General features: G+C 42.7%; 1 protein-coding gene across 13 annotated transcripts in view; it reads left to right on the top strand.

Annotated features, from left to right (window-relative positions):
• Positions 1-13,384, top strand: part of NEDD4L (NEDD4 like E3 ubiquitin protein ligase) — a 166,923-nt gene that overhangs the window by 142,750 nt on the left and 10,789 nt on the right. For all 13 annotated transcript variants that reach the window (XR_010069120.1, XR_010069121.1, XM_063320557.1 and 10 more), the window contains 7 exons: positions 1,886-1,944; positions 5,051-5,116; positions 6,115-6,344; positions 8,008-8,129; positions 8,974-9,044; positions 10,108-10,203; positions 11,128-11,201. Coding sequence is in view for 11 of the 13 variants with exons in the window: in XM_063320557.1 (XP_063176627.1) it covers positions 1,886-1,944; positions 5,051-5,116; positions 6,115-6,344; positions 8,008-8,129; positions 8,974-9,044; positions 10,108-10,203; positions 11,128-11,201 (718 nt within the window). In the remaining 2 variants the exon portion in view is untranslated. The remainder of the gene's footprint in view (positions 1-1,885; positions 1,945-5,050; positions 5,117-6,114; positions 6,345-8,007; positions 8,130-8,973; positions 9,045-10,107; positions 10,204-11,127; positions 11,202-13,384) is intronic.

Genomic DNA, 13,384 nt, shown 5'->3' on the forward strand with positions numbered 1-13,384 from the left:
GCCCAAACTTCAAGAAAATACTGGACCACTTGGAAAGGGACCAGAGGAAACAAGACAAAAAGAGGGAATCCTGAAAGGTTTTCTTCAAAGAGGAAAGACAGAGTATTGTATTTGTGTGGAGACTCAAGAGAGATGGTAGATTTTTGAAAAGGTCCTGCAAAAGGAATGAATTTGTTATCCCCATCCACTTTGGATAAGACAGAGAATCCTGAGCTACAATTCCAGGTAGAGCGGTTCAGGTTAGACCCTTCTAATGGTTGCAGCATTTAAGCCCTGGAATAGCATTTATAATATGAAGTCCCTGTCACTGTAATACTCTGAAAAAAAATTATCCAAAGATTTGTCAGTAACATTGTACACTCTTAAGTACGTAGGGCAATAAGACAGAATTGACAAACTTGCAGTCATTTCCAGTTCTGTCTTCGATTCCATAGAAAAGTACCACCATGACTTGTGGCTGTCCGTGGCAAGTAGGTATAAGAAATGGATTGGTATAAAACCACTAAACTTTGTAGAAGGAACTTTGGCTGAAGAGGTTGAAGCCTGATGGAAAGGGCCAGATTGGGCATCACGCCTTTATGGCAGGCTCTGCTCTGTGGAGCTCGTGTGGTTTCGGGAGCTGGCGGTCTACCACCCTTCCTCCATAATTGCCATAAGCGCTAAATAGACTCAATGCGTCTAGGGAAATAAAATAATATTTTAATATTAAATTAACTGATAGATCACATTTCTTGAAATGTGCTTGTGATGTTTTTAAATTTTCTTTGGTTAGCATTTAATGAATGTCACCTTTCAAATCCCAGTCCATTTTCAAACCAGCTTGGGATGCTCAAAACTTACGGGTCTTTTCCAACTGTAGAAACATGAAAACTAGTTGTGGTTTAATATCAGTTGGTTTGGTTCTTTGCTTTTACCTATAGTAGCCATAAAAACAGTTTTCTTGAAACCTAGTGTGTTTATTCCCAAACTTAGCAATTACAAAGCTTAAGATTTGGACTAGTATCCTGATTCACGGTTCATAAATCAAAGCAGTGCACGGAACAAACAGGTGTATTGTTATTGCCCTTTCAGTGCAGGAAATGGATGACTTAAGCCTTGCCATTGCAGGTGGCATCTAGTTTGGTTTTTGGAGCATTGTCTTATTGTTGCAACATCATCATTCTGTCGTGATTCTGTTGTGTTCAGAATCTTGTGAGGAGCAGTTGTCTGGAGGCAGGGAGAGTCTCACCATGGTCCTCTCTAACCTTCCGTATCACCCTCCTGGTGCTCTTAAAAGCTATAGAGGGAAAGACACGGATTCTGTCGTGTTTCTGACAAAATCTCCTTTGGTCAAAAGGGAATGATCTCTTATACCGTAACCGTGTAATTTTGCCTCCTTTAATGGTCCTATAACCTTTTCATTAAATCAGTGGCTAGGACATTTTTTTTAAGATCTGCTATTCCCTCCAAATTTAAATACAGACTGTTTTTTATAAGTATTACATTTTGGCTACCTTTATGCAAATTTTCAAAAACGTAAAGTCAAGCCTGTCATTTGGCAAAGTTTTTGGGTTTCTTTACCTTTCCGGCATGAAGTCTGTGTATTTCTAATATGAGTTGAATCCAAGCCCATGTTCAAATAGAACATGTTTACTACTACAGACGTTGAAATAAAAGCAGTGTCAATACACTGGATTCTGTTGTAGTTTTGCATTTTTGAGTGAGTGTTTTCAACTAAACAGTGTGATGGGGGTTTGATGTGGGTGGGTGAATGCAGCCTTTTCTAACCCTGAAATACTAAGTTGTGGGAATGGTAGGGAAAAAAGCTGTAGGGAGAAAAAAACCCACATAAATTCACAGTGTGGTAACAGAGAAGTAATGATAGAATTTCTTTTGTTATTTACAGATAATAAAATTACCCAATGGGAAGACCCCAGACTGCAGAACCCGGCAATTACTGGTCCAGTAAGTACTGCCATGGTTTTGTTCCATTGAATGCTGTGACTCGGGTACATTTGGTACGGGCCAGAGGTGTTATCGAGCAGCGGGTCGTGCCTGTTCCGCAGATCAGAGCAGACTCTGCCTGATGAACAGACCAGGAAGCAGAACCTCTGCCTGCGGCACGTGGGGGGCTCAGGGCCAGCTTTAGCGAGTGCCCAAGGGCAGGGGGAGCTGCCACCATGTGACAGCCTGCCAAGGTGCCCCAAAACTGATGCCTTGTCCCCGGCATTCAAATGCTTGTACCGGGCTCTGGACCCTGTTTTGTTGCGCGTAGGCTGGAGCATGCTGGGGACTCATCCAGCCTGCTGCCAGTGGTCCAAAGCAATAGTGGGCACGTTAGCCATCACTGGAACATTTGGAACCACAGTGCTGTGCACACTATTCCCAGGTCAGACAATAGGTTTGAATTTGATGGGTTTGGAAGCTTATGCCAATTTATGCCATGTTATGGTATTCTGAGTGATCAGGGTTCCAGCCCTAAGAGGTTTCCAGGCACCCAGAATACCTTTTTATTTTGGGTAAATCCTCGGGATTTTTAAGGGCCTCAGGACACGGCAGATTAACTACTGCATGGTGTAATTTCAGTTCCTTTTGTTTATTAATAAGATTAATAATAATCACTTGTTTGAACATAATTGCTTTTGGAGTGATTTACCCATTTAACATGCACTTAATGCTCGAGATACCAATTCTTAATGTTTTTTCCCAGAAATGTTAAGCATAAATGAGAAAGACTATCGGGGAAATTTTCTTTCAAGGTAATAAGGGTCAATCAGGATCCCATTAAGTAAATAACAGTTATTTGTGTGTTTGGGGTTTCCTTAAAGAGAAAGCAAGATCAAATCCATTTTACAGCCATATAAATATTAAGGATTTGTCTTAATGCTTTTAATAGTATTTTTGATGCCATGACAGGAACAAAGAACTACTTAAATTGCATTTCACATTGCATTTAAACTATGGAAACATGTTGAAAGATTATTTAATGGCCGTAGTAAAGTCATATTATCATCAGAATAAAATGATGTAGTTTGATTTTGAATTTTTTGTGTCTCATCGTCCACAAGAGAAAACTCATAGAAATATTTCTGCCTCCTGCTCTCCCCTATGTCCAGCCATGAATCTGCTTCAAGACCACCCCGTACCTACCCTCCCCCAAATTCCCAGTCCTCACCCAGGAACAGCTTAACCAGAGCTTTGCAATTAGTGATTCGGCCTTCAGAGAACAGAGAATGTAACTTTTGCAGTCCTGTGGAATTCAAAATCATTCTTTTGCTCCCAAAAAATTACACGTATTTGTTTAGCTGGTTGTTTTACTAGGTCTGCCCTTTCAACTTGAAGGAACAGTAGAGCAAAGGAAAGTAGGGATGGGATGTAGTTGGAAAATATTATGATCAAGGCCAGGAAGCCTTTTTTTTTTCCCCAAGGTTTTTTCCAAACTCTGATTAAATTGATGTTGTATGTGGTGTCAAAAACCAGAGAATTAAGGATACTTAATTCTCAGAAAATTGTCAAAAAACCCACAGAGAAGTAAGGAATCTCCGTTAAATACCGAGCAGGTGTTTGTTAGAGCCAGACCTGTACCTGTCGTAGGTTCCCTTTTCCAGCCTATTCCTGCTCGTTAGTTTCATTCACAACTTCGTTTGATGGCGTTTCGTCTGAGGGCTGAATAACGTGGGCTGGAGCCCTCGGGCTGGCAGTGAGCAGCAGGGGTGGCTCTCCTCTGTGCTCCTGCCTGGTGGCTGCTGCACATCACCGCTTTTGGCTCTGGTACTACTTGGTGCCTTAAACGGCTTGGCCTTTCCGGCCATCTGTGCGCATGTCCTGCCCGGTGCAAAAGCAAGGGAAGCTGAGGAAGACCAGTAAGTAGGTAGCAGAAAAGAACACTGTCATCTTACTGACTGCTGTCATGGTCAGCGAGCGGCGTGGGGATTAACATCAAACATGGCAAACTTCTGGCTTAGTGTCAAAGGCTGGCCTACCTGTACAGCGAGGAAGAGGAGTGCAGTGGTAAAATAGTCGTGTCTTTCTAAACTGAATGAGAGAGCTTGGGAGAGCCTTTGCTGAACCCAGAGTTGCGCGTGCCTGGAATCATCCCGCCATGCTTTTCGGGTACCTGGAAATCCACAGAAATACTTCAGAGACCCGTGTCAACTGTTAAGGGCTGTTTACATGTGCCAGAAACCAATTTCCAGCTCTGCTGATTAATGTGCTTCTAGCAGCCTTCACTGCGCCTTTTTTATTTTTAAACTTCTAAAATTGTTATGTTATGCTGCTGTTACTTAAAAATGTGGTGTAACTCATGAGCATTCAAAAGAATGTTAATTTGTTTATGAAATGCTTTCAGATTCTGGTTAAAGACATTCTGAAGGTGTATATTTTCATTATAAGTAATTTACAAAATAGTTTTGTTATAGTTTGATCATAGTTTGCTAACTATTAAGTATTAGATTCATTCACGTTGGGCTGAAAAGATGTTTGTAGCCATGGGCATTCCCCCACCTGGCTGACTCCGCTCTGTAGGTGTGCGTCATGTCCTGCGCTCGCAGGAGGGCAGGCAGTGGTTTTTGTTAAGCTTGTGGCTTCACTGGAGCCCCGTAACTTGGTTTTAGGTTCATCTTCAAAACTCTAACAATGCTTTGCACTTTGAGCTGTGCAAATCCATCTTCTGTGGTACCACTAGTCATTTGTAAAGTTCAGTGTCATACGGCATGCTCATTATTTCTTAATGACATACATGGATGGCAGCAATACATCCCAAATTTTTTTGTCTGTGTTAAAAATTGCTTTTTTCTTTACTGTTCCTAAAAGAAGAAAGAAAAGCAGTGTAAGTAGTTGATAAACAGAAGAACTGGCTTGAAAGTTTTCATACCTTTTATCTCAAATTACGCACTGAGAAATGGGAACGTTTTGGCTGCTGTACTTGGTGCACGGTGGGTTTCATTAGGTGACCTATGGCATACATATGTAGAGGGCATGTCTTTAAATTTCATTTTTGTTTCGATAATGTTGGAATATCAAACTGCCAAATAGCTGGAATAATCTGTGTTTGTGATTCTCTCTCTGATAGGCAGTTCCGTATTCCAGGGAGTTCAAACAGAAATATGACTATTTCCGGAAGAAGTTAAAGAAACCAGTGAGTAGAAACATGCGGCTTTGCGTTCGAGTCAATTAACGCTATGTCTGGGAGAAACAACAGGCTGTCCCAAGTCTGGATCTGGCACAAGCTTCTAGTGCTGCTCTTCTGTGAAAAAAAGTATTTTCAGTAACACATTTAATTTAACGTAAGAGAGCACCCAGTGTTAGCTTGCACGTGATGGTGGAACAGCCTTGGCAACACCAGCTGGAGTTTGGAGAGGGACTTGCCAGTGTCTTTACCCACTTATTGATAGCTCCTTGAATTCTCGCCTGGGTTTGGCCCGTGACTGTGCACAGTAAGCTCTTGAGTTGTCAGTAAAAAGCAAACCTTCTGAAACGGTTATTTCAAGTCAATTTTATCGGGAAAACTACACATGCCTGCAACCAGTCCTGTTTATCCGTTCATCCAGTCTTCTTTCTGGAAATTCCTTGCTCAGTTCTCTCCTGTCTTCTCTGTCTTTAGCTCCCTGGGCAAAATCCTACTGGGCGTTAGCTCCTTCCCATTTAGACAGAACTTCTGAAACATTTTGGCAGCCCCGTTCTCTTTTGTTTACATCTTTGCAGTTGAGGTCTGTTGTGTGTCTGGTACTGTAGGTGTTCTTGTTGTGAAACTGTCCTGGCCTTCACAGGTATGAGAGTAAAGCGGTTGCGAAGTCTTATGCATTTGTTACCTTTTTAAGTTAAAATGCCCTTAAAATAGAGCCTAGTAATAGCAATCATTTTCTCACTTTTTTGGTTGTTTGTTTGTTACTTCTCCTGTTGTTTTCATTATTTTGTCAAATATGATAGAAATCTCTGAACCGCTGTACTGGAACGTACCTAGTTCACCACATGCTATCAACCTGTAGGCTTACAGAGCACTGGAAAACAAAAACAAGGGGAAACTTGACCTATCGGTTGTCTAATCTGTCATTTAGTTGTTACCACTGGTCAGTAATTTGCCTGAAGACTTACTTATTGAGACTAACAAGTATAATACAATCTCCTTTCGCGTAGGCTGACATACCGAACAGATTTGAGATGAAGCTACACAGAAATAATATTTTTGAGGAGTCCTACAGAAGAATCATGTCCGTGAAGAGACCTGATGTACTAAAAGCCAGACTCTGGATTGAATTTGAGTCAGAAAAAGGACTTGACTATGGAGGTGTGGCCAGAGAATGGTTTTTTCTCTTGTCCAAGGAGATGTTTAACCCTTACTATGGTCTCTTTGAATATTCAGCAACGTAAGTGTCCATTCGATTCTTTCCATTCCTAAGCGATATACATTACATTTTGCATAAGAGCCATAGTTACACTGGAAAGTAGTTAGAGCATCCTTCCTGGTGTGTCGGTATGCACCCTTCTCAGCCAGATCTCGCTGTTCTCTGCTATCATTTCTTACTTGCTCTTCAGAGGAGCTTTCAAATTCACGTTGACATCTCTTTTTTAAAAAAATCATTACTAAGACAATATTCAGTGTTGCCTTTCTTGCAGCAAAACTGCAATTTTTGAGACTAGTAATAGTGAAAGGAGCAATGTCAGACAAAAGATTCTTTTTATGCCCTCCCTTAGATTGTAAAACACCTGCCGTCCAGAATTACAGTGCTCCTTTACAATTAGCTCATAAAACAGCTGCTCAGTTACATTTCAGTAGTTACACAGCAGTGGCCTTACAGAAGTTTTATCCAATTTTAAAATCTTTGAGCGATCCATTAGTGTAATTGAGAGAGCAAGTCGCTTGCCTGAAGTCCATTTGGTTTAATATGCTGTATGTAATTCCACATTGCGAGGGCGGGTTTCTTAATTGCAGGCAATAGTTTTGATGTTTATCCATCGATATCAAGCTCTCTCCTTTCTCTAAGAAGTGTCGAATAGATTGTAAAGTAGATGAACAAAGACTGCACAAGGAGTTCTCGTGCGTTCGTGTCTCAGAAAAGACACCTTCTGCTGTTGAAGGGAAACACAACGCTGGGGAGCCCAGGAAGCCTGTGTCTTAACAGAGTTCACTGGATAAACATTTGGTTGGAAATATTTCCACTTACGGGTATAGGTCACTGCAGATATTCTGAGTACAATGTTATTTCATTTTAGGTTCAGAAATCTAACTAGTTATTTTAAGAGATAAGAAAAAAAAACTACTTAAAACCCCTGTATCTTGCTTCACAGATTAAGAATATACTACAAATTAAAAATACACTAATGTCTTATTGTGACACACATTTTCACACAAGTCTTAATGCTTTTTGACCCAGTTAAAGCATCTTAGTCCTTCGACAGTTTTTCCAGTATCCTGGGGGTTAAGAATATCTCAGAGGTGATCTCTAGTAGGTTTAGTTTAAGATGCTAGTAAGAAAACATTCCTTATCCTCGCAGGGTTGGACCATGGGTCTGTACTTCATTCCGCTTCAGTACCTTCAGATATTTCAAGAACTAAAAGCAACTACTGCAAAAGAGAATCCTAACATTTTAAGCCCTGAAATTTGGCTGGAAAGAGTGAATACTGAAGCCCAGCAGAAGGGATAACTTAGCTGAAATTCTCGTTCCACTGAAGCCGATGGCAAAATGCTGCTGCTCTCAATGATGCCAGGCTTTTGTCCTTTGGAGAGGTTAACACAGCGCTCTCACTTGCCACAGGTGGAACCCTGTCGCCCCACAAGCAGTAGTTTTATTTACCTTTGTCAAATAATCATTCTGGTCATGGCCAGACAGACGCGCTCAGGTCAGCCCAGGCACAGACTGTCCGATACTTGTGTCGAGGAACAACCGGGTAAATGACGTTATTACACTCTTGCAAAAATGAACAGGAAGGAAATGGCCCTAAGCTCAAATTATTTATTAACATATCTGAATATATCTGTTTATTTAACGACTTGGTTATTTAGATTTTTTTTTCTTTCCCCAAAAAAGGGACAACTACACACTTCAGATTAATCCTAATTCAGGTCTTTGTAATGAAGATCATCTGTCGTATTTCACATTCATTGGTCGGGTTGCTGGTCTGGCAGTGTATCACGGGAAGCTGTTGGATGGTGAGTTACTACACTGGCTACGTTACTGTTTCTGGATTTTTATTAAATGAAATAAGTCACTTCAATAATTCATATGCTTTAGAGCATAGTACTTCTGGAGACAAAGCATGAGAGAAAAGTAACGGAACTGGAACTGTTGGAGATTGCATTCCTGATGTGAATGGTGGTTCAAAAATTATAGTGTCTTACCCACAAATAAATTTCATATAAATTTTTGCTACTTTCTCCACTCGTGTTAAAACTACAGAATAAGCATTGCTAAATAATCACTATCCCTAAAAGAAAATCACTAAATTTCTATCAGCCGTTTCCAGGCAAACCTGCAGCCAGAGCAGTTGTGTGCCTGTCAGTTGCAGCGTGTTTTGATCTGTAAAATTACTACTGAGTGATTTAATGAGAAAGTATGATTTCTGCTGGACTTTGGAATCCCACAAGAAGCAAGCAAACATTGTAACCTGACTGCATTTTATTTAGCGGTAGTGCAGCAGAGGAAGCTCTCCATCCGGTTTTTCTAGCATCTCCTGGGAGAGAAGAGTGGCAATGGATGAGAGTACCCCGAGCTCAGCTCCCCTCTCTCGTGTCTCCCTGCCATCAATGTTAGAGTGTTTAATGGCATACGGTAATTAATGGCATAATTCTTCTGATTGAAAAATTGGGCTTGCTTTGCCTGAATAAGAAACGAGCCTGCTGCGTTAACTCAAGCGGTTACGGCGCCGTTACTTTCAGGAGGTCTCTCTCTTGCCGGCACTGGGAGAATACCGTGGTGTGTTCCCCTTGAGCAGTCGTGTCGTTATTGGAGGGAAAATGCAGAAGAGTGGAAGTAACACTCTTGCCTCTCCCTTAGGCTTCTTCATCAGACCTTTTTACAAGATGATGCTGGGGAAACCGATAACTCTGAAAGACATGGAGTCAGTGGTAAGATAACATTTAAGCCGTATCGGCATTAGCAATGACATGGGGTTTTTCCTCTGGGGAAATTTATGAGAGCCAACAATTCCAGTAACCTGCATGGTGGAAAACACAAGGTCACGTTGCAACTACTTTAGAAGGATATGTATGTAGTTTTTTAATAAAAGAAATATTCCCTGCTAGGACAGCTGTTTCGGCACGGGTGCGGTAACAGTGGTGAGAGGGCCAAGAGTGATGAACAGGCCAGAAAGAACTGCCCCATAAGCTGTCTAACTATGCCTTCACTTCTTCCACTGGGTCAGCTCTCTCCCTGCTAGAGGAGCACCCCCGCCCAGCCCTACAGCTTTCTTCTCAGGCTGTGGAGCAGGAAGAGGGGGATGCGAGGGCTCAGTTCTGTCCTGGCAACACGGGAGGTTCCCCACAGTGCTGGGAGGAGAAGGGCTTCTCTTCAAAACACGCGTCATGAATACAGCACAACTGATGCCCTTCCGTCTGTTTTGGTTTTGTTCCCTGCACACCCGCTATTTTCACACCTTCAGCATTAATTGCAATCAGGTACTTTCACGTTTGGCACTGCCTGGGAGAAAAACAAATTGTTGTACGAGGTAGTAATCTCTAACTTTGTATTGTAAAATGAAGGGCAACGGCAAATAGGATCCTGCAGGTGCCTCATCTAGACGTGTGGGGGCCGGTATTGAAACACGGGACGTTTCAGATACGTCCGGTAGCTAAATACTGATGGCTTCTGTTAAGTTAACAGGATGATACGCGGTTTTGTCTTTTAACCAAATAGATATGTAGAGTCAGTTTATTGTGTTGTATGATAATGCAGTTACAAGTCAACTAAGAAAAGTGACATGAATCTAAAAATACAGCATCTAAGAAAAATACAGATGAGTAAAGTAATCGGCCTTACCCTGCTTTGCAGTAGCTGCGCAAATAATTGAGTTCTCACCTTTCCAGTCCCTTTGGAGTTCTAGTTTTAAATGTTTTTATTTGTTCAATTTAAAGTTAAACTGTACATTTAATGTTCACGTTTTCAAACTTTGTTTAATTCCAATTCCTGTAGGACAGCGAATACTACAACTCTCTGAAGTGGATCCTGGAAAATGACCCGACAGAGTTGGATCTCATGTTTTGCATAGATGAGGAAAACTTCGGACAGGTATGTAAAGGTTATCCCCAAAGTTTGTATTTCCATCTTATTATTGGTTATTGCCAAAAAATAAATAAATAGCGAACGTTACCTCATGGTTGGGAACGTGATGGGGACTGTTGAATGTTAGTGATGGGTATAGGCAGACGACGAGTATTTCAAAACGGACGCACACAATGGACTGTCAGGAACGTTGTGATCCTCTTCTCGGCGCTTACTACTTTTTTCCTGAAGCAACCTAAGTTTATCAGTTACATGGAAAATTAGGGAGAACATTAAAGCCACAGGATGAAAAGCTTCTGTAATACTGAGTTGTTTGTGGTAATTTTCATTGTCTTCTGTTCTGTAATGATTTAGCTTCAAATTATTGATAGCCTTGCACTGCCAGCTTTCGCTTCTGCTGGCAGGAGTTTGTTTTCTGACTCAAAGCATAAATCAACTTACTTGGAGATACTTTCTGCTCTCCTCCTGCCTCTTCAGTACCTCAAATAGCTAATGCTGGCATTATCGGCAAGATGGATGTTTGTTCGATTTACAGTAGACGCGTCTGATTCCAGACGAGGTTAATCTCTTAGCTGCCACCCTTCAGCAGGGCAGCGCGGTGTAGGCCACTGCTGGAGGGTGACACGGAATTAAAAGAAGTTGCAGACTGTCCGGGGGCGTTTGTGCTCTCGGGGAAACTACAGACTGGTGTTACACATCGCTGCAGCTTGAGGTGCACTGGCTCATTCCTCAGTTTACTTTTTTATTACATCTCCCCTCTGTTGTTTCTGTGTGTCGTGGGTGCAAAGTAACTAACGGCCTTTATGATTTCTTTTGTCTTGAACATGACGTTCACTTGTAAAATGCTCCTCAAGGAAAGTGGATTTTGTGAGAAATGTGTCTTAAAATAATGTTGTGTTTTGGTTTGGTTTTTTCTCTTTTGAAATACAGACATATCAAGTCGACCTGAAGCCAAATGGGTCCGAAATCATGGTAACAAACGAAAACAAAAGGGAGTACATTGAGTATGTATATATTTATGGAATTTATCGTGACAGTTGTACTTGTCTTAGAATTCCCCTTACTGCAATTGCTGTAGTTTGTGCCGTGCTAAATCATCAGAGAACCTTTTGAAGGAAAATCTTACCGTTAACACTGTTTGTACCCTAATCCTTAGAAAGTGTGGATTTTAACCTTTACTGTTCTCTGAATTACACTGCCGAGGGGAGTCTGTGAGCTGACGGGAAACTCTTTTCTGGAGGGGCAGGCAGAGGCACAGTGAGGAAGGACATCATCTGTATCAGGAACAATCGTTGTCTAAGAGAATCTGCTGTGCGGGAGAGGTTTGTGCGCCCAAGCTGCTGGCTGAGAAGGGCTGGCTCCTGCCGGCCGTGCTCAGCGAGCGCAAGGAGCCACAGGGGCTGTGCCCACTTCCCTGCCGCAGAGCCCAGCGGAACCAGCTCTGCCTCGCGCGTCGCCAGAGCAGGGATGAGTTTCTGCCCTGGGATTTAGCGTCCCTGCTGAGCTGCCGGGCGGCAGAGTAGAGCTGGAGGAGGGGTGGAGACCTGAGCGCCCGGCCGGAGCTGGGGAACGGAACGGGGCGTCTGGTGGAGCAAGTCCGTGTTTGCTGGCCATTGCGGCCTTCACTCAGGGCAGAACCGGGGGCTCTGCCAGTGTGTAAGCCCTCCCCTAAGGGGAGAACTTGGGGCTTGCTTGGGAATCTGCTCGGCAGTGTTGTGGTACAGAGGTTTGGCTGTAATGGTGGAACTATAAGAGTTCCTGCTTTTATGACTATTATTTTTTTCCATTACTTTGTGTGTAATATATTTGCACTGTCAGCTCTTTAATTTTTCAGGTATATATTTCTTTCAGTTTTCAGATGCAAAATATTAGGCATCATAAACTTCTTTTATCTCTACCGTACCATACAGTGCAGAAACAAAAAGCCCTTTGAAAATGCGCAGGCAAAATTCCGAATTGCGTTAGGTTTACATCCAGATAATTCTTTCATGGCTAGTCACAGTATTTTTATAACTTTAGTGTGCTCTCATTTGGAAATGATTCATGCAACTTAAAGTTTTCAAATATTTTTCCTCAGAATTCCCTTATGGCAGAAGTAGTCTAGTTGTTAGGCTTCGAAAAAACCCCAAACAAACCACCAAACAGCAGGAAGGGTCAGAAATGTCGTTTTATTTTTGCCTCTCTGTCTGCACATGGAAATGACGCGTTCTCCCACACATGTAGCACTTCCAGGATATCATCCGTATGAGCAACAGTCAGTGTCCGCTAGAGAATCTGCTGCTTTGTTTGCACGAGTTTGGTATGTAATGTTTATTGCAGAAACGAAGGAAAACAGATAAATGGACTAAATAGCTGCTAATTAAAAATCAGTGTTATTTCTTTAATCGTTATGAGAAGGTGACACTAGGAATTTTCTAGTAAGTGTTGAACATTACACCGTGTTGTAATGCCACCTTTGGAAATTCAGCTTACGTAACAATGGCCAATAGTGGAACAAAAATAGAGTAAATAAAATTAACTCCTTGATTTTCCTGAGACCCACATAAAGGAAAGAGCCTTTTCCAAAGCACGGCTCAAAGTGCCCAAGTTCAATTGCAGCAGACCCGTTCTCCTGCTCGTTACGGGGACCAGCCCGCGATGGCAGTACTGTGAGTGACGGCAGTGCCACTGAGTGACGGCAGTGCCAGTGATGGCGGTGCCAGTGCGTGATGGCGGTGCCGGTGAGTGATGGCAGTGACAGTGGTGGCAGTGCAAGTGGGTGATGGCAGTGCCAGTGATGGCAGTGACGACGGTGGCAGTGCAAGTGGGTGATGGCAGTATCATTGAGTGATGGCAGTGCTGGTGAGCGATGGCAGTGCCGGTGATGGCAGTGTTATTGACTAACCCGCAGTGTCATTGAGTGACGGCAGTGCCAGTGATGGCAGTGGCGGTGAGTGATGGTAGTGCAAGTGAGTGACAGCAGTGCTGGTGGTGGCAGTGTCAGTGAGTGACAGCAGTGCTGGTGATGGCAGTGTTGGTGAGTGACGGCTGTGCTGGTGAGTGATGGCAGTGCTGGTGAGTGATGGCAGTGCCAGTGATGGCAGTGGCGGTGAGTGATGGTAGTGCAAGTGAGGGATGGCAGTGCTGGTGACGGCAGTGTCGGTGAGTGACAGCAGTGCCAGCGATGGCAGTGTTGGTGAGTGATGGC

This window comes from Chroicocephalus ridibundus, chromosome Z (assembly GCF_963924245.1).
Source record: "Chroicocephalus ridibundus chromosome Z, bChrRid1.1, whole genome shotgun sequence".
NCBI classification, from domain to species: domain Eukaryota; kingdom Metazoa; phylum Chordata; class Aves; order Charadriiformes; family Laridae; genus Chroicocephalus; species Chroicocephalus ridibundus.